A 20,110-nucleotide genomic window follows, 5' to 3' on the forward strand; every position below is an offset into this window, starting at 1 on the left:
TATATATATATATATATATATATGTGTGTGTGTGTGTGTTTGTGTGTGTGTGTGTATCTATATATATGTGTGTGTATATATATATTTAGGGTTTAGGGTCTAATATATATATACACACACATATATATATAGACACACGCACACACACATACACATAAATACATAAGTTAATGGCTTATATGTAAAGCCGCTTGCAAAACAAAGTTAACACTATTCTAATTGGGAATATTTGTTTGCAAATGGTGTTCTATTGTGAGAGATGATGCACGTTCAAGTGGGGGTTTCCAACAGAAATTTCCCAGATAATCCAAACCCTTTTCTTGATTGAGAGCTAGTGGCAACAGACTTAGCCAAATGAAGATTGAACATAATACTATAAAAGAACTTGCCCGTAAACATGCATTAATATGACCATCTCCAGCATCTTCCACCCAAATATATTATTTATCTCATATTTACATAACAATAACATTGCTTAATTGTGCCATCTAGTTGCCTTGAAGTTGGATCAATATAGAAATTGTACAGTGGCACAAGTTCCTCAAATAGTCCCCAGATCCACCATCAAATATCTTAATAACAAAACCAAAAGAATAATTATTAAACTTTTCTCAGAAGGTTCTACAAACCAATCATGAATAATTCTTATGTAGAACCTTGGAGACAAGAACAACAACAAAACCTTTATCCCATTAAGTGGGGTCGGCTACATGAATCATTTTTCTCCATTGCATCCAAGTTAGTGTCATATTTTCATTTAATTCTAATAAATCAAGATTATTTTTTATACAATATGCCCAAGTCATCTTAGGTCTACCTTTGTCTCTTTCACTTGCTTTGTCAATCTATCTCTCTCACTCTTTCTTCTATTCTTTCCTGCTGTCTCTCTTATCTCTAGTAATAGTCTTCTCTCTTTTTATCTTACTTTCTTCACTCTCCCTTCCTACTTCTCTCACTCCCTCTCTCTGTGTCACCCTCCCTCACTCCATGCCTTTTCACCTCTCTCTGAAGCTTATTTTCTATCACCACACTCTAGTTCTTCACACTATCCTTTTCTGTCTCCCTCTGTTTCTATCTCTCTCTCTCCTCGTTTCTATGTCTCTTTTTCTTGCTCTCACTCTCTTGAGCTCTTCTCTCATTATCTACTCTTCTAATCGGATCATCAGATGGTCGACGTTTAATGTGACCAAACCATCTAAGAAAACTCTCTCTAATTTTGTCCGTCATTAGAGCTACACCAACCCTATCACGGATATATTCATTTCTCATTTTGTCTTTAAGTGTAAAGCCACTCATCCACCTAATCATTCTCATCTCGGTAACACTTAACTTAGTTTTATGCTTCTCTTTCAAAGGCCAACATTTAGTGTCATATAGCATTGCAGGTCTCACCACCATCTTATAAAATTTCCTTTCAATCTAAGCAGAACTTTTCTATTACATAATATCCTGAAGCATTCCTCCACTTCAACCAACCAACTTGAATTCTACTAATAACATACCCAACAATATCACCATCACTTTGAACAATAGACCCGAAATATCTAGAGCGTTCACACCTTTTAATAATTTGATCACCTTCCATTTATTCAGATTTAGTTCTACTCAAACGAAGGCCTTTAGACTCCAAGGTAGATTATAAGTCAAGTTTTTTCTGAGCTTTATCTCTCGTCTTATCCACGAGAAGGATATCATCAGCAAAAAGCTTACACCATGGCACATTATCCTATAAGTGTTCAGTAAGACCATCCATAACTAAAGCAAAAGGATATGGGCTTAAAGCCGATCCCTGATGTAAACCAACCGAAATAGGAAAAATATTTGGTCAATCCTCCTCCTGTTCGAACACAAGTAACAGTTCTTGTATTCATATCTTTAATGACTTGAATATAATCTTCTCAAGAACTCTCCAAAGGATATCTCTTGGAACCTTATCGTAAGTTTTTTCTAAATCAATAATAATCATATGTAGATCCTCCTTATTATCTATGAACATCTCCAATTAAGCCTCTCAATAAATGTATATCTTCCATAGTAGACCTGCCCGGCATAAATCCAAATTGATTGTGAGAAATCTTTGTAATACATCTTAACCTGTGTTTAATTACTCTCTCCCATAATTTTAAAGTATGACACATCAACTTAATTCCTCTATAATTGGCAGACTCTTGTGTATCCATTTTATTCTTAAAAATGGGGACCAAAATACTCTTTCCCACTCCTCATGCATCTTTTTAGTTTTTAAAATAATATTAAAGAGTTTAGTAAGACAAGAACCTTCCAGAAATGAAAAAAAATTTCACTTTCTTAATTCATTACGCATTTGAAATGCTAATTAATCAACAAGAAAATTAATTACGCCAACAAAAGATTAAATGGAGGTATAAAACAATAGCATGTTTATATTGGAAATTCAACTCACACAACATAGGATAATATAAATAGAAATGAATGGTATGAGAGATGGTTGAGACAGATAACATGCTTTATCTATTTAATTTTATCTTTCATGCATGCCTCAGCCTTTACCCTCTAGACTAAAGCCCATTTTCAGTAGGAATTTGTTTTGCCTCTTGTTTAAAATTATGGAATATGAGGTGCATCTTGAGGCCCACCTCAACACTTTTTACAAAAAAAACATAATGAGGTTGACGCCCCATTACCCTAGGGTGAGTGTACAACTCACCCAAGCTTAGGCAGACACTTGCCTCAAAAAACTCTTCAATTTTTTTATGTTATCCGTAATTTTTTTAACAAAGCCAAAAGTAACATCAATATACCTCACAAATTAACCCTCACGCCTGACACACTAAATAACAAAAAATAAAAGGAAAGATATTCATAAAAATGAATGTAGTTGGAAGTTATCACTATCAATTTCAATAAATATTTTTATGGATGATTATTCATTAAAAAATAGAAGATTTTTGGGATTGAAGACAATGAGGAGTGACAAAATATACTTATGGTTAGTGATAAGACGCAAAAGAAATAATTTATTATGTTGATTATTCTAATAAAAATCAATTGGGTGATCAGAGTAAAAGAGACTTTAAACTTAAAAATATGAATATTGATTACTTATTATATTCTTATTAAACCTAAGGCATAGGCTTCAAAATGTCTTGAGCCTTAAGCCTTGCTTTACGAATGACAATTTACTCGGTACCTACTTGCGCAAATTTAAGCATTAGGTCACTATTGCCAAATCAAATTCTTAAGACAAAAGGCATTCTCTCACAAGCAACTAGGCATTTATGGTTATCGACAAAAAATTAAATAGAAATGAAAATCTGATTATATGAATAAAATCATCAGATAAATAATACAAAACATGCTTATATATAATAAATTGGCAGATAATATATTCAAGGATTATAATAATGATTGGGAACATGAAAAGTGATGTTCATTTGTTACATAAATCATAGCCAATCCAGAATTAATCATGCATTGTTTGCCACAAAGTCAAACAAGAAGCACAAGGAGTTAACTAACATAATGAGAATTCTGTGAGTATAAGAATAAAAATACATGCTGGCAAGCGCATGATAAAGCAAGAATCAATAAACATACTATTCAAGATTAAAAAAAAAATTTAAGGTACAAAGTATCGATTTCCTCTAGATAAATCAAAGAAACTAGCTAGTTTGGATACATAATGAAGATGGTTCCTTGAGTTATGCTTCAAATTTAAAATACATTTCTAACTACCATTGAAAACAGCAGTAATCTTACCGAGCATGAATAATTTTTTACAGGGCTGAGCAAACGGAGTAGATTGCAGCTCAGAAAATATGGACGAAACCATTTGTTAAACAGAATAAAAGAAATTAACTACTCCGTTAACCAAGTTGGATGTGTCTTTGAGTGGAATAAGTACGATATAAAGACTATGTCATGTTAAGAAAGCTTCAACTGGCACTATGATTTCATTAAAACCCAGGTATATCACAATACATCTCAGAATTTATCATGCAAGAAAGGTGGAGATAAGGCTTTTACAATTTTGGATTGTCCAGATCAACATCACTTTTCAGGGAAAAAAAGCGTAGAGTGGAGTGAGTGCGAGAAAGAGGTTTTAGGTTGGCTCCATCAAACAAACCTACAAGAACTACATATTAATTCGAGAATATTCCAGTAAAAAATCCACAAACTTATGTAATTATCAGCAAACACATCATCCAACCATCCCCATGCATCAGTTAAGAAGATGTAGAAATGAATCAAATTTTAACTCACCCGCGAACTCCTAAACTTTCAGCACCAATACGGAACCTAATTTGATCCTCCTCCAAAACAAATAAAGCACTAAATGCCCCACTCGTATTTCTATAACCCTAGAGCTTGATGTCCTACAGGCCAATGCATATTATTGGAATCAAGCAAAGAATAGCGAGAACATTAATTAAAACCTTAGGAAATAACAGGACCAGTAGAAACCGGAGAAGACGAAAACTGACCCTCCGTCGAAAAAACCTGAGTCGTGGAAGACGCCAGCCTCCCAACCCTAGAACCGGCGTAATAAGATCCCCTCGCTCCGTTCTTCGCCCGCCCGCTCCGCGAAAACCGGCGGTCCATCTCTCTATGAGAATTAAATCCGATAGACCGGCGGCGATGGATGGTATTTTAAGTTGATATCAGTCCCCACCAAACAGAAACCCGGCGAAAGCACGGGTGGTCAACAGATGCGAGTTAGGGGTTACGCGCTGATAGTGAGCGGAATGCAGAAGCAAACGCCGCGGTGGCGAGGTGAATGATGGAGTGTTCAAACTTTCAAAACGCCCCCACCAGAAATTTTGGCTCGCACGCTGAACGCTTGAGAAACATGCGCGGGACTCGGGAATCGCACGTGAGACGTCACTTTTGACTTAGAACAGCTCGAGCTGTTAAGAAGTTTGTGTTCGGCATCTTTGCTAAGTTAATGAATCGAATATGAACAACATGAACTAATATTTATTTATTCTTGTGCAACTATTTTTTACTCCAAATACTAATATATATATACATACATACATACATATATATATATATATATACATACATACATACATATATATAGATATATATACATACATACATACATATATATATATATATATACATACATACATACATAGATATATATATATATATATATATATATATACATACATACATACATAGATATATATATATATATATATATATATATACATACATACATACATAGATATATATATATATATATATATATATATACATACATACATACATAGATATATATATATATATATATATATATATACATACTCGTTGTTCGTGAACGCTCGTGTTCGGCTCGCTAAGGAAATGAGCCAAACATGAACACTCTTTTTGAGCTCGAAATATAAACGAGTCGAACACGAGCTGAGCCCCTAGACGCCACCACAATTTTGCCCGTGTGATTTCTTATTTGACTTCAAAAGCAATTCCTAGACGCCACCACAATTTCGCCCGTGTGATTTCTTATTTGACTTCAAAAGCAATTACATGAGTAACAGCTAATAATAAGATTAGCATGGGTTGGGATACCGCAACCACTCATTATTATTTGAAAACAACAAATTAAGGGCCCGTTTGGGGCAACTTATAAGTACGGGGGTGTTTTTGAAAACGTCGTGGTACCATTTGGATTACGCGTTTTACGCGCTTATTCCAAAACGCAGTTTCATTTTTACACTAAACGCAAGCTGCGGGTTGAACCACACGGTCGACCCGCAGGCCTCGTTTAAGGATTAGCAATTTATCTTGAAAATGTTCGGCTCATTTACACCCCGTAGACACCACCACAATTTCGCCCGTGTGATTTCTTATTTGACTTCAAAAGCATTTACACGAGTAACAGCTAATAATAAGATTAGCATAGGGTTGGGATACCGCAACCACTCATTATTATTTAAAAACAACAAATTAAGGGCCCGTTTGGGGCAACTTATAAGTACGGGGATATTTTTGAAAACTTCGCGGTACCGTTTGGATTGCACGTTTTACGCGCTTATCCGAAAACGCAGTTCCATTTTTACACTAAACGCAGGCTGCGGGTTGAACCACACGGTCGACCCATGAGCCGCGTTTAAGGATTAACAGTTTATCCTGAAACGCACAAGCTGCCCCAAACACACCATAAGTCATTTATTAATTAATTTATTAGTAAATGTTGCCCAATTCTATTAGTTAATGGTTCATTAAAAAAATTTGAATTGCCTGACCCAATAGACATGGAAAAACCCAAAAATAAAATAAAATAAAGGGCATTTACGACATTGCACACAATTCTTATGTATTTATATATCTCACCTAAACTTTTAAATTTACACATACCATTTAAATTTTTAATATGATATTAAAAATGTCATTATTATCACTTTTTAATAATGAAATGCACATTTTCAAATATAAGATTAAAGCACAAATATATTTTGCATGCAGATATTAAAGTCTAGATGTCAAATATGTAAATATCCCTAAAATAAAATTTATAGGAATGTTTTGCATGCATACCACTCAATTCTTATGTATTTACATATATAGCATCTAAGCATCAACTTTTAGATAGATTTCACCTTAAATATGCATGAAAATATGTAGTTCACTCTTTAAAAGTTAAAATATTGATATTTTTTATGTGAAATAAAAATTTTAGATTTCATAAATGTAAAACAGTATATTTAAATGTTAGATATGTAAATACATAAGAGGGTGTTGTGTATGTGAGAAATTTTAAAAATGATTTTTTTAATTTAATTGTAACTTCTGTAGAGCTACTACATGCTAGAATTTATAACATGAGTTGCTGACAAACACAAAGATAAATAAATTTTAGCTCATATGAGACATGAGATCTTTTTACGTGCAAAAACAAGAAAAGAAAAAATCTCGGGCTTAGCCTAAGTACAATAGTTCCACAAAGTAGGTTGAAAATTGTAAATGCATCATTTGTCATGAAAATAGATGGGATTGCAAGATTATGAATGTTGGTGTTAGTTAGAGATGAATGGTATGCATTAATCTTTGTTGGTTCCTAGCAAGTAACAAATAGCAAAAATTAGTGTTGTTATTTAACAATGATGTTGTTGGTAGGCATCAAACTTTTTTTTTTGGTCAGTGATGAACATAGAATGATGACATGTAAGTCTTTAGAACTTTCTAACTCCTATAAATCTCCTCTCTTGCCCTTCTCAAATGTGTAGAAGTGGTCGGTTATATATTTTGGTGGGAGAATTCATGTCAAGAACGTCATAATCTTAGACATTTTGTTTAACAGTCGAAATAAATCTTTCTTGTTTGTTTAGTATTTTCTTAATATTATAATGCTTTAATGATCATATGATTCTGCAATCTTGATTAGGTTTTTTTCATCAAAATCCTCATTTTGAAGCACACAAAATTTAACGGGGGTCTCTCAAGCTTCATGAAGTTTATAATTATAGTTTGGTGAAATCATTTAATTTCTCTTATCAAGACAATCATTGAGATTAAATTTGGTTGTGAATGAAGTTTTGATGATCTCAATGTCAAGTGATAAATTTTCCAATTTCAATCTTTTTCTGGTGGTGAAACTAGCTTTATTTTTTATTATACATCAAAAATATAGCTACACAAATCTAGAGAAGATCCAACGGCTTGCGCGAAGAATAAAGCAGAAGTGTGAATATTCATCATTGCACCAGTCGGCCGAATCTTAGGCCGAACGAACGAAAGTCTGACCGAACCAAAGAACAAAGCACGTCGAAGACGACGACTAGTCAACCACCATCTAGCATTAGGGAGATCAAAAATCACCCAGAGGGAATTCCTTTTACACATGCTCATCGATCAAATGAAGGCTACTTGTTAGATTATGGTAATGTTTCTTCTGCTTGATGGAACAATCCTTTCCAAGCACAGTAAACCTTTACAATAAATTCCGTTCGAAGAATGCAACTGTAAGTCATTCGGCAGCTCGTAATGGTGTTGAATACAGTTACAAACATGAAATGACGCCAACAAAGATTACAGGGTCAAGGCATGTTTAAGTTAGTAACAAATATGTAAAGGTGTAATGATTCATAAATGACTGTAAAGTTGACATTAAAAGAGCGGCAATCATATAATTTACTATACCCTTCCTTTAACTTAAAAACAGGAGGGTTATTTTCATGAAAAAAGTCTATTGGATAAATTCCAAGAAATCTAATATCACTTAAGCCCCCTTTTTCCACTCTCTTTACTCTTATCCTACCAACATTTTATTCCTTGGGTGTGATCCACAAGTCATTTTAAGATTCAACATCCTAAAAGGTGTAGTGAACATGCAATTGATGTGTGGTCGGCTAGCACTAATAGTAAATATGCAGTTCAATACCAATAAAAAAAAATTCAGTATAAATAATTTTATCTTGTAAAATCTCTAAGCTGTTAAACTCGTAATAATAACGCAAATATACGTATCGCTCAAGTAATAAAGAACTCTAATGGAGTCCTAAGTATCGATCCCATATAGAGTTGGAAATTCTTATGGTTATAACATCAAACACGATATTCAAACTATAAAACTTAAGTGAGCAAAACAAATTTAAAGTAAATTTAATGTGCGATAAACGAAATGTAGTTAAGAAAACTAAGTTAACTAAACTAATTACTAAACTTTAAAAGTAAACTTATAAAGACTTAACAAAGTTTTGAAATGAAGAGTTCAAATTTAAGAAAGCATTATTCCCCTTAACAATGAGTTTATCGAATATGATGAAATTAAAATCATTTAAAATACATATATAAAATTGTGTTGTGTCAAATAGGAGTAATCATATTCTTTACCCTCGGAGAGTGCATAAAGAACATTGACTAATCCAGAGTTTGGTTCCTAAATCTGTGGTTAAGTTGAGAGGATACTGGATGTCACTCCAGAGCTCTCAATTCTTCTTCACCTAAGGGCTAACAATCTCGCTTTAGTTTCTAAGCAACTGGACCAAATTAGGGATTTTAAAGGGATTTTAATCAGGGATTTTAATCTGTCACCTTAAAATCCTCAATTTTGCGCCCATAAAAGTATATTTCCCTATTTATTTGCGCACAACCACATTGATTACATTTTCTCTCTTTACAATCACACTCAATTCTCTCTTAGAAGTGTAATGAAGAAGAAATCTCTCACCTTCCCTCTCCTCTTACAACCCGAGAAGAAAATCCTCCTTTCTCTCTCAAGCCAAAACCTTTCTCTCGATCTCACGCCCCCCCCCTTTATTCTCAATACCTCTCTTCTTTTTAATTAGGGCCCAAAAGGAATTCAAAATTCCCTTCAATTTTTCCCCCAAAAGTCACATCTTTTTGTACTAAGAGATAAGTCCCTTCATCTAAGAGACATATCTGTTCATTAAAGAGCCTTACAAAGTGTCTAAATGCAATGAACCACTCCATGAGATGTTTGAAATGTTTGCAACCTTCAAAATCCGCTCAAATATAGTCACAAACCAACTTGCTGCATCTTAATTTGTCTCTAGTGCTTCTGGCTCCAATCTAGTGCTTCTGGCTCCAATCTAGTGCCTCTGGCACCAACCTAATGAAGTCTGTGTTGTTCTCTGGATTATGGCGCTTCTGGAGCCAATCTGGCCCTTTTGGAGCCAATCTGGCCCTTCTAGCACCACTTCTCTGTAAAATGGCGTCAGCTCTATGGAAAATGGCACTTCAGGTGCCAATCTGGCGCCAGGATCATGAAAATCTTCATTTTGGCTCCAAATTTCCACCATTTTGCTACTCTTTGCTCCAAATGCTTAAAATTGATATACCTGCAACAAAAAACATGAAAATACCCTTCTTGAAAGTGCAATATCATCAAAATAAGCATAAGATGTATACATAAAATAGTACATTATTTTGGTTTCTCAAAATCCTCTAAACTTAAATGTTACTTGTCCTCAAGTGACCCTTTTACTACATAAAAATAGGATTTACAGAGATTAACTTATAAACTTCTACAATTTGTTTTAATAAATATAATAGTATATATTAAGAAAAACTTTTAATAATTTAGGTTAAAACTAAAATATAAGAACATCTAGTAATCAAGCCGGAGAGTTCGGAATCTCCATTTATTTCAAGAAGAATTGTAATTTTTCATATCGAAGATACTTAGAATATCCATATGAAAAAGAATTTCATGAAAACTTTATTAGTAAGGATGCTAATACTCAGATACAAGTTTAGAAAATGCAATAAAACCTTTTTCCTCAAGTTGATTCAAGATAAGCCAATTTTTTATTAGGCATCTACTCAAGCTCCTCCCATATATTTTTTATTTTATTTTTCTTTTTCTTTTATTTTACTTTTTTTTTCTTTTCTTTAGGATCTTTTTCAATCTTTTCTTTTCTTTTCTTTTTCATGTGAGGATTACTATATCTGGATAGCCTTTAATAATTTTGAACTTCACTATCCTCTTCTTAAAGTCAAAACTTCTTATCTTCCTTCACTTTTAAATTCATACTAGTTTTGAAGATTTTTTCATAAAATCTCATTCTTTTCTTCTTACATGAATCTCTAAGATTCTTAATACTAAAAAAATATAATTTCCTTTAGTTTAAATAGAAAAGCATAGTCTTATTCTTTCATACTAAAAATCTTAACTCTAGAATTCAGATTCATTATTAAACATTTTTGCTTAAATTTACCATAATATTTACAAACAAAAATATAGTCATTTTAAAGTTAAAATATAATATCCATGGTCATGTTGAATTAATTTTTAAAAGTATAGTTAATTGAGGACAAATAAAATTTATCTCACTTCTTTTAAAGAAAATTTTCTTTCCACCAAACCTAAGTTTTTAAATAATAAATAAAGTATGTAGTACAAAAAAACTTGCAGGTGAAAGTAAACAGTAAATGCATAAAAATAAAACTAATTAGTAGAGGATTCTGAATATGAAACTTGGCTCTTGGTATTTTGCAGGTGCTAACTTAAAAAGTACAGGCTTTAAAGCATTAAATTAGACATAATATGTCAAAAGATTTGCTAAGTAAAGATAAAAAGACATAAACATTAAACAAAAGCAACTAAAAATGCTGAAAAATAAAAGTCTACAGTTTATTATTACATATACCAGTTCAATAAATCCACAAATTGAACACATAAATGTTCTACTCGTACCATCTATAATAAAATAAAACAAATAACAACACATTAAAACAAATAAAACCTAAATAAATTTTTACTCTTCATCATCCTACTCTTCCTCTTCTTCTTCTTCTTCTTCTTCTTCTTCTTCTTCTTCTTCTTCATGCACATAAGGCATGAAGCTGGGGAATGTAGGAAACTATACTGTATGATCAACCCTCAAGAATCTAATCATCACCCTTCATACGCAAGATTGTGCTGGACACTTTTCTGCTTATATTCATCATTGTAGACATTTCTGGCTTAGATACTACCTATTTTGTTCTACATTGCTATAAGATCTGATTGTTGAATCATTAACTGATCCATAATATTTTCAAGTGAAACAGAACCAAAAGTAGATTGTTGTCGGTCACCAAATTGGAAATTGACAGCGCTAGAATGGATATCCCAATGTCTGGTTTAAAAAATGTTTAATTTAATTTTTATATATATAATTTGGAAAAAGTAGCATTTTAAATTTTGAAAATATAAGATCCGATTGATCTCATATCCTCAGTAGTTTAAATAAATAAGTCTAATACCACAAGTAATACATCTATCCCAAAGGGTAGACACACTACTTACTGGTAAGACTCTATTAAATAAACTAAAGAATTTATGACATCTATTTAAGTCTGTGAAAAACCATTTTTTATGTTAACCGACAAGTTCCCCTATTAAAATGAAAAATTATATAGGATTTATATTAAGCTGGGTTCTTAAAGTTTCCCATAAAGGCAAACCCTTATAGTTAATTACATCTTAGATAACCGAAGTCACCTAACAAAACTCTTGATAAAAATCAGGAGATATTGTCTTTAATGAGTTTCAAAGGAGTAGACTTTTTAAAGGATCAGACAAAGAGGTGTGTGTTGACCTCACTTTTGGTTGAGGTCTAGTTTCCTCTTTAGTAGCCTAGGATCTAACCATATGACTTTTCTGTTGACTATTCCTAAAAGACTAGAAAAGGAACCCTCACCATTGTAAACTCTAAACTCTTCTTTTCTCAACTTGAAGTTCCACATATTGGTCCTAACCTCTAGCACTTAGTAGGTGGGGTCAATGTGGGGGAGCTCAGGGTGAGTCCCCATAGGATTGCTTAGCCTTAGGATTGACCCTCTGGGTGTTGGTCTTGAGCTCGTGCATACACTGTCACTCACTTGCACATCATATCCCACTCACAACCCTGAACCCAAACTTGTTGACTTTGATCTCTTGATCTTTTGGGAGACTCATGTAAATGGTCCCTTAGACTCACTAGCCCTAGGCTTGATACCTCAATTTCACCAAAATACCTAACTTAGCCTTTTACCCCCCAAATCTACCAAATTTACCAAAAACACCCCAAAAGCCTAATTTTGACCAAAATTCCCAATTTCACCCAAAATACCTAAATTTATTAAAAAATCATCTCAAACCATTTGAAACCACCCAAATTGCCCAAAACCTCCCAAAATTACCAAAATACCCTTGGTGGCCCAAACTTTCTCAAAACCTTCAAAATCAATTAAAACGTCCACAAAATCAAAACATCCCCAAAACCAATTTAGACCCTTCAATTGAACCAAATTTGGACAATTTGACCAAAATTTGGCCAATTTGACCAACCTTTGACAAAAAAACCCCAAATTGCCCTTAAAGGCCTAATTTCCTCAAATTCACCCCAAATGTCCACCAATTTGGTTCCAGTTTTCCTCAATTTCAATTCTAAACTCAAATTCATCTTGACCAAACTCAATTAAAACCAAATCCAAGTCCAATTGACTCATATTGTGAACCCAAATTCATCCCAAACCAAAATCACTAATTTTGACCATATGGCCTAATCTCACCCAATTGAACCTTATAACCCACTCACTTGCTCCTATTTGAATCTCAAACCCTTTATAATTTTCTTACACACAAAATAGAACCTTCAATTGGCTTGGGTCAAGTCCCAATTTTACTCAAAACCAACTTGGACCAAAACCCCAAATTTTGCCCCAATTTAGTCATGTGCCCAAATTCCCCCAAATTGAATGCCCAAACCCCAAAATTGGCACCCAATTGATGTTGAGAACTTGTTATAACATCCCCTTAAACCACTTTGAACCATCCATTGGGACTTAGCCCAAATTTAGCCTAACTTAGACCCAAGTCTAACCCAACATCCCCAAATTGATCAAATGCTCAAAATCCTTCAATTGACCCATCAAATCAATTCAAAATCTTTTCTAAACTCTTTATTACAATCATCTACACCAAGTTGCTCAATCAATTAAGTCCAATGTCATGGCTAGCCTAACCCAAACTGAACTTCAAGCCAATTTGACCCAAATTGAACCCATGCACCAAAATTGACTTAGCCATGCAAAATTGATCAAATTAAAGCTTCTACAACCATCAAGTACACCCTAGTGACCAGGATAGACTCACCTAGCCCACCCTAGAGGAGCTATGGACCAATGGTCCCATAATTTAAGGGATTTCATCCCATTTTTTGCCTAATCTTGAAATATCTTTTCCATCATGCCATACCATTAAGGGTTAACCATCACTAGCCACACCTTAACCTCCCTGAGCGAAGAAATGACTGAAACCTGGCCAGTCACCACCTCAATCGTCAGAAACAGCTAGCCCAAGGGAACCCCCATTGGCCAAAACCTAAATTTAAACTCACTTGAGCTGGCTAAGTCTGATTGGCCACTAGGGCTCTTCATCCCTCCGCCTAAGCACTGTTTTGCACCCATCAATTGCCCTTAGTGGCCATCCCAAGCTCCTCTATTTAAACATCCCTCTTCACTGTTAAAGGAGAGTGCATCCAAATCCTTGGGGAAACTCTACCAAAATCTCACCAGAGACTCTCCAAGAACCCTTCAGCTTAAGCCCACCATTTTTCCCCTCTAGTTCCCCCTGTGAGAACCCAATTTTGAGCTCAAAATTTCAGTTCAAACAAGGACAAATTTCTCTATACCTCCATCACTAGAGCAAGAGAAGTTGATTCCTCACAAAATCCCCATCATAAACAGCCTCTAACATAACTTTAGACCAACACCTGAAATTGAGCTTGATCGAAATCATAGCTAGACAATTCACCACTGTCTGAGAACTCATCTGGAGGTTCGTAAGGTCTATTCAAATCTACTACAACCATCTGATTGTGGTCTCCCCTCTCAGACAAAGGTATTGAGCACCAACCCTAAACCGATATTATTTTGATTCTTCGTGTCTAATGGCTTGATGTCATGCTTGATTAACCGTATGAATAGACACATCTTGAGTAGATGAAGGTTCAAAAACAAAACCAAATGTGATTTGGTTGAGTCTAGACGAAGATCTTAAGGTTTTAGTGTGAACGGTTCTCGGGTTGGGTCACTTGGGGACGATGATAGAGAGTTGTCTGATCGTGCATTTATTCAATGGATAGAGGAGATCAAGCCGGACGAACTCTTGGTATGTGAACCACAGGATGCGTGGCAGCTAATGTGTATGGCAACGTCAAATGGCGGAGCACCGAGTGTAAAGCTCGGAGCGGACAAGGTTGACGTGGCGGCTGAGCTGGATAAGTTGAAAATAAGTGATTTTTTATTTATTTTAATTCCATAAATTTGAAAAATCATAACTTTGTGTAGAAAAATCATAAAAATAAATTAAAAATATCCTCTTTCTCAGTAAACAGATGAGAATAATGTTGACTAAAAATAAAAATTATTTGTTGACTCTCTAATTTTTAATGAATTAAATACTTTTTGGAGTAGTTTAATTCATTATGATCAAGCATTGCTTACCATTGCTTGAAATTTTTAGGGTTCATTCCATATGACAGGGGCTATGTTCTCTGATTTTTCCAAGGTCAAAGGGCATTTTTGGTCTTCAAACCCAATTTTTCAAGTTAGGATAGCTATTTTGGCTTATTTTAACTATTTAAATTGAAATACCACTTGGAAATTTATGGGAGTAATTTTAGTAGGTTTATTATTGTTAGAGAAGCTTAAGAAAAATGTCATGATTGTATGAATAATTTTGTAAATTTCTATATTTGATTAAGTGCATATATTTTGTATGAATTTATGTAAATTAAATATTAAAAAAAATCAAGATAATAAATTCCACATTGTGTGTAAAAATCATGTTAATCCACTGTAAAAATTTGAAAATTATTTGATTAAGTTTAAGCACTAATGTTGATTTTCTAAGAAAACATTGTATTTTTGCACAAAAATAATTATATTAAATCAAATACACTTAAGGAAATTATGAAAAGTAATTTTATGAGTTCCTTGTGATTAGGAGCACTTAGGAAAAATAAAAGTAATTTTTGAGAAAATATTTTATTTTTGAGCTTTATTTTGAATTAAAAATAATTAAAAAATTTCAAAAATACAAAAAATATTTAAAAATGTTCCTAATGGTTTTTTTATCATTTGGGACTTATAAAATATTTTTCCTAATTTTCTCAAGTTAAAAATAAATTTCCAAAGGCTTAAAAATGTATTTTAGTTATTTTCTCATTAAAATAATTATAATAAATAAATTAAAAATCATAAAAAAATATAAATTTTATTTCTCTGAGTTCTCTGGACTCAGAGAGGTTTAATAAAAATGTAAAATAATTTTTAATAATTAAAACATATTTTTCATTTAATTAAATCACTAAAAATCATTAATAATTATAAAATAATAATTAAAATTTAATTTAAAAAAATCATGGAATTTGTTTAAGTATTTCTTTGACTTAAGGAAACCTCTAATAAATTTTTTTTTCATAAAACAAAAACTTTATTTTAATTGATTAAATAAATTAATTTTAAAAATGCTTTTTTTAAGTTAAAATAATTATCTAAATTAAAAAATTAAAAAAATCCACATTTTCTCCTCTGATGTTTTAATTACCTTATGGGTAGACTACTCTAAAATCTCTTAAGTCACTTGAATTATGCTTCATAAGTTATGAGGTGAAGAGCTCCAAGGGTAAAGTTGTCATTTTAGGCTTTTTGTTCCTTAATCAACATTTAGGCTTAACCAAAGAGAAAAATGGGCAATTTTGATCCTAATTTAACATGTTTGGATGATTAAAACACAATGGTTAAGAGGTAGAAACCAACTTGCAACCTTTTCCATGATAAGAATAAGATTATAAATTTTTTTAAATTATCATATTTGGAAGTTAATCAAAATTAAGTGGTTCCCAGGTGATAGGCTTAAATTGGAGAGAGGATGTTCCACTTATGATTAAGTCCACAATTAATGATAACTTGACTTCTTTTAATCAGAATCCATATCACCTAAATTAAAATTCCAATTCTAACATTTGGTAATCTTTCTCCCATTAGATTTATTAAAGGGTTTGGTAGTGATCTAGGCTTGATATTTAATTCACATGATGGGATTTAGAGGATTATGACTAATGATTAACACTACAAGCCCAACTTTAGTGGTGGGTACAAAAATCTTTAATAAGTGGAGCTCGCCTTAGGGGCATTCACCCACATAACTTTTAAGTGAAATATCACTTACCAATTGAGTCTCCTGTCCTCGAATAATTAAAATGCCAAAGTTCACCGAGTAATGGGGTAAATTTAATTTGTCCTGGGATGATTAATGGAACAATACGATAAGCTCAAAATCAACTTGGATATTTCAAGAGATCTTTCAAAGCAGTCTGGGGTCATCCTCTGAATACTTTGAAATCTCTTGAAAATTCTGAAGGACAAATTGGACTTGCTATATTTTGTTCAAGAATCATCCATTAAGATCTTTGGGGAATTAATAAGTCATAACTTGGGGTTTGTTAGTTACACCTTCAACTATTCCCGTTTTAACTTTTCTGTAATAATATAACTACTTGGTTGAGTACTTTCCTTTACGTAATAACTAAAATAACTTTTCAAAAATTAATCAACATTTTCAAAATCTAAAATAAATTGTTTCAAAGGTAACCATAAATCCTTTGAAATTTCACTAAATTTAAAACATCTTTTTTAATTTATGGGATCCCATGGTTGCTAACGAGATCTCCTCTATTTAAACGAGTTTCACAACTAGTTTAAGCTAAGTAAATTCAAAAGAAAATAGTGATACCGGAATGAGGGAACCGTGGGATCCTAACCGATATCGCTCTAATCAACTTAAACCCCCACATAATATTTAAATAACCTTAGAAAACACTTAATTTGACATCATGACTTAACAAATTAGAAAACTTGACCTCTGAACCTGATACTTCTCTCAATCTCTATAATTTGACACTTCTAAAACTTAAACTCGCTACGACGAGGAGCTTGGAGCTAGCATTATGGGCGGCATGACCATCATCAACAGCAAAACATGTCTATACTAGCTAAATCATTCCTTAGAATTAAACAACAAGTCATAGGTCTTCAAGGTTGTCTGTCTAGTATGACATTAATCCTCAACTTTTCTTTAGGCCTTCTTCAAGGTTGTCTGTTTAGTATGACATTAATCCTCAACTTTTCTTTAGGCCTTTGTATGACTCTGCTATACAATATAAGCCCTAACCTATTTTTATTTTAGAACCTATTTTAGGATTTTGAGGTTGTCGTTCGTTACGACCTAAATCCTCACATCTTCCAGGCCATTGTGTGATCGTTTCATACGAATGTAATCCTTAATTAATAAAATTGGCAGAATGAAACATTCAAATATTTCTCCTCTAAATTGAAGCCAAACCATAAGGTAGACTGGGAAGTCACCAAGGTTCTCCTTAGGATCTGTGACATCCCCTAGTTCTTCTTTCTTTGGATTCCAAAAATAAAATATTCTAAATTTGAGCCATTCTCATTTCACACCTCTTTTGCCTGATCTCGTTGAAAAGTTCTATCTTTTGAACTTCTTAAAGATAATACCCCCTGATTCTTATCGATAGTTTTTTTAGGTGACTTCAGTTATCTAAAATGTAATTAACTATAGGGACTTGCCTTTATAGGAAGCTTTTCCGAATCTAGCTTAATATGAACCTTATTTAATTTTTCATTTTAAATAGGGGAACTTGTTGGCTTATAATAAAATGGGTTCATAGACCAAACGGATGTCATACATTTTTTAATTTATTTGGTTGAGCCTCACCGTCAAGCCAAGTGTCAATATTTTGAGATGGATACATAGCTTAAGGTGTGGCGTCCTTTCATTTAAACTATAAAAGATATGAGATCAGTTTGATTTCATATTTTTCTAAAATTAAATATATATGTAAATTAAAATGTCCCTTTAAAATGTCCCTCCAAAGCGGACGACGTGATCCACATGACCTCTCTTAAAAATTGTAATGACAGTGTGAAATGGGAATGGCTCAAACTTGGAACATTTATTTTTGAATCCAAAGGAAGAGGAACTAGGGGATGTTACAGATCCTGAGGAAAGAATCCAAAGGAAGAGGAACTAGGGGATGTTACAGATCCTGAGGAAAAACCTCGGTGACTTCCCAATATATCATATGGTTTGGCTACATTTTCGGAGAGAAAATATTTAAATGTTTCATCTTACTAATTTTATTAATTAGGGTTTACATTTATGCGAAACGATCACACAAATAACCTGGAAGATATGAGGATTTAGGTCATGACAAACGACAACCTTGGAATCCTAAAACAAGTTAGGGCTTGAATTGTATAGTAGGGTCATACAAAAGCCTGAAGAAAAAGTTGAGGATTTATGTCGCACTAGGCAGACAACCTCGAAATCCTATGGCTTGTCATTTAATTCTAAGGAAAGATGTGTTATTATAGTTCCTCATGCTGTTGCAAGTCCTCATGATGTTGTAGATTATTGTTGCAGAAGGCTACACACGAAGTCCTTGGCGAAGTAGCAGTCCTAAAGTCTAAGTTTTAAAGGTTTAAATGATAAGTTGAAAGTTCAATCAGGGGGGATTAAAGTTGATTAGAGCGGCACCAGTTAGGATTTCATGGCTCCCTCGTTCCGGTATCACTATATTCTTTTGAATTTACTTAGCTTAAACGAGTTGTGAAACTCATTTAAATCGGGGAGATCTCGTTAGCAACCGTGGGTTACCTCCTCCAAGGGACTCCCGTAAATTCAAAATGACGTTTAATTTGGAATGACATTTTAAAGGATTTATGATTAACTTTGAAACAAATGTTTTAAATTTTTTAAAACGTTGATTAATTTTTTGAAAAGTTGTTTTGATTTTGCAAGTGAAGTAAAGTGTACAACCAAGAAGTTATGATATTTTGTAGTGAAAATAAATTCTAGAAAGTAAAATGACAGAAATTAAATAACACTGTAAAAACGTACCAATCATCTTCTCAGCATTCCCGTTGAAAGATTAGCTTTTTGCAATAAGTATGTAATTTTGCAGAATTTAAATAAATTTCAATGTAGATGAAGGTGTATCTAAAACTCCAAACTATGACTTATTGAGTCCCAAAAGTTCTTAATGAGTGATTCTAGAACAAAATATAGCAAGTTCAATTTGTCCTTCAAAATATCTAAGAGATTTCAAAGTGTTTGGGGAATGACTCTGAACTGCTTTAAAGATCTCTTCAAAGATTTGAACTTATGAACTTATCATATTGTTCTATTAATTATCTCATGTCAAATTAAAATTGCCCTATTACTCGGTGAACCTTGACATTTTAATCATCTCGAGGACAAGGTACTCAATTAATCAGTTGATATTTCACTTAAAAGTTATGTGAGTGGATGCCCCTAAGGTAAATTTAAGTCATTAAAGATTCTATACCCACCACTAAGTTTAGACTTGTAGTGCTTAGTGGTGTTTATCATCAATCATATTTTCCTTTGTTGACCTCATTTTTGGTTGAGGTTTAGTTTTTCCTCTATAGTAGCCTGAGGTCTAGCCATAGTATTTTCCTATTGACGATTCCTAGAAAACTAGACATGAAACCCTCATCACTAGAAATTCCAAACTCTTCTCTACTGAGCTTGAAGTTCCACATGTTGCTCTCAACCTCTAAATACTTAGTAGGTGGGGTCACTGTG

General features: G+C 33.2%; 1 protein-coding gene across 1 annotated transcript in view; it reads right to left on the reverse strand.

The window, feature by feature from the left end:
• The window catches only part of LOC110036659, a 49,271-nt gene extending 44,491 nt beyond the window's left edge, over positions 1–4,780 (reverse strand). Inside the window, exon 1 of the mRNA XM_020741155.1 lies at positions 4,464–4,780. Coding sequence (XP_020596814.1) covers positions 4,464–4,581 — 118 coding nt within the window. The 5' untranslated portion in view covers positions 4,582–4,780. The remainder of the gene's footprint in view (positions 1–4,463) is intronic.
• Positions 4,781–20,110: the final 15,330 nt, after the last annotated feature.

This window comes from Phalaenopsis equestris, unplaced genomic scaffold (genome assembly GCF_001263595.1).
Source record: "Phalaenopsis equestris unplaced genomic scaffold, ASM126359v1 Scaffold209422, whole genome shotgun sequence".
Lineage (NCBI taxonomy): Eukaryota > Viridiplantae > Streptophyta > Magnoliopsida > Asparagales > Orchidaceae > Phalaenopsis > Phalaenopsis equestris.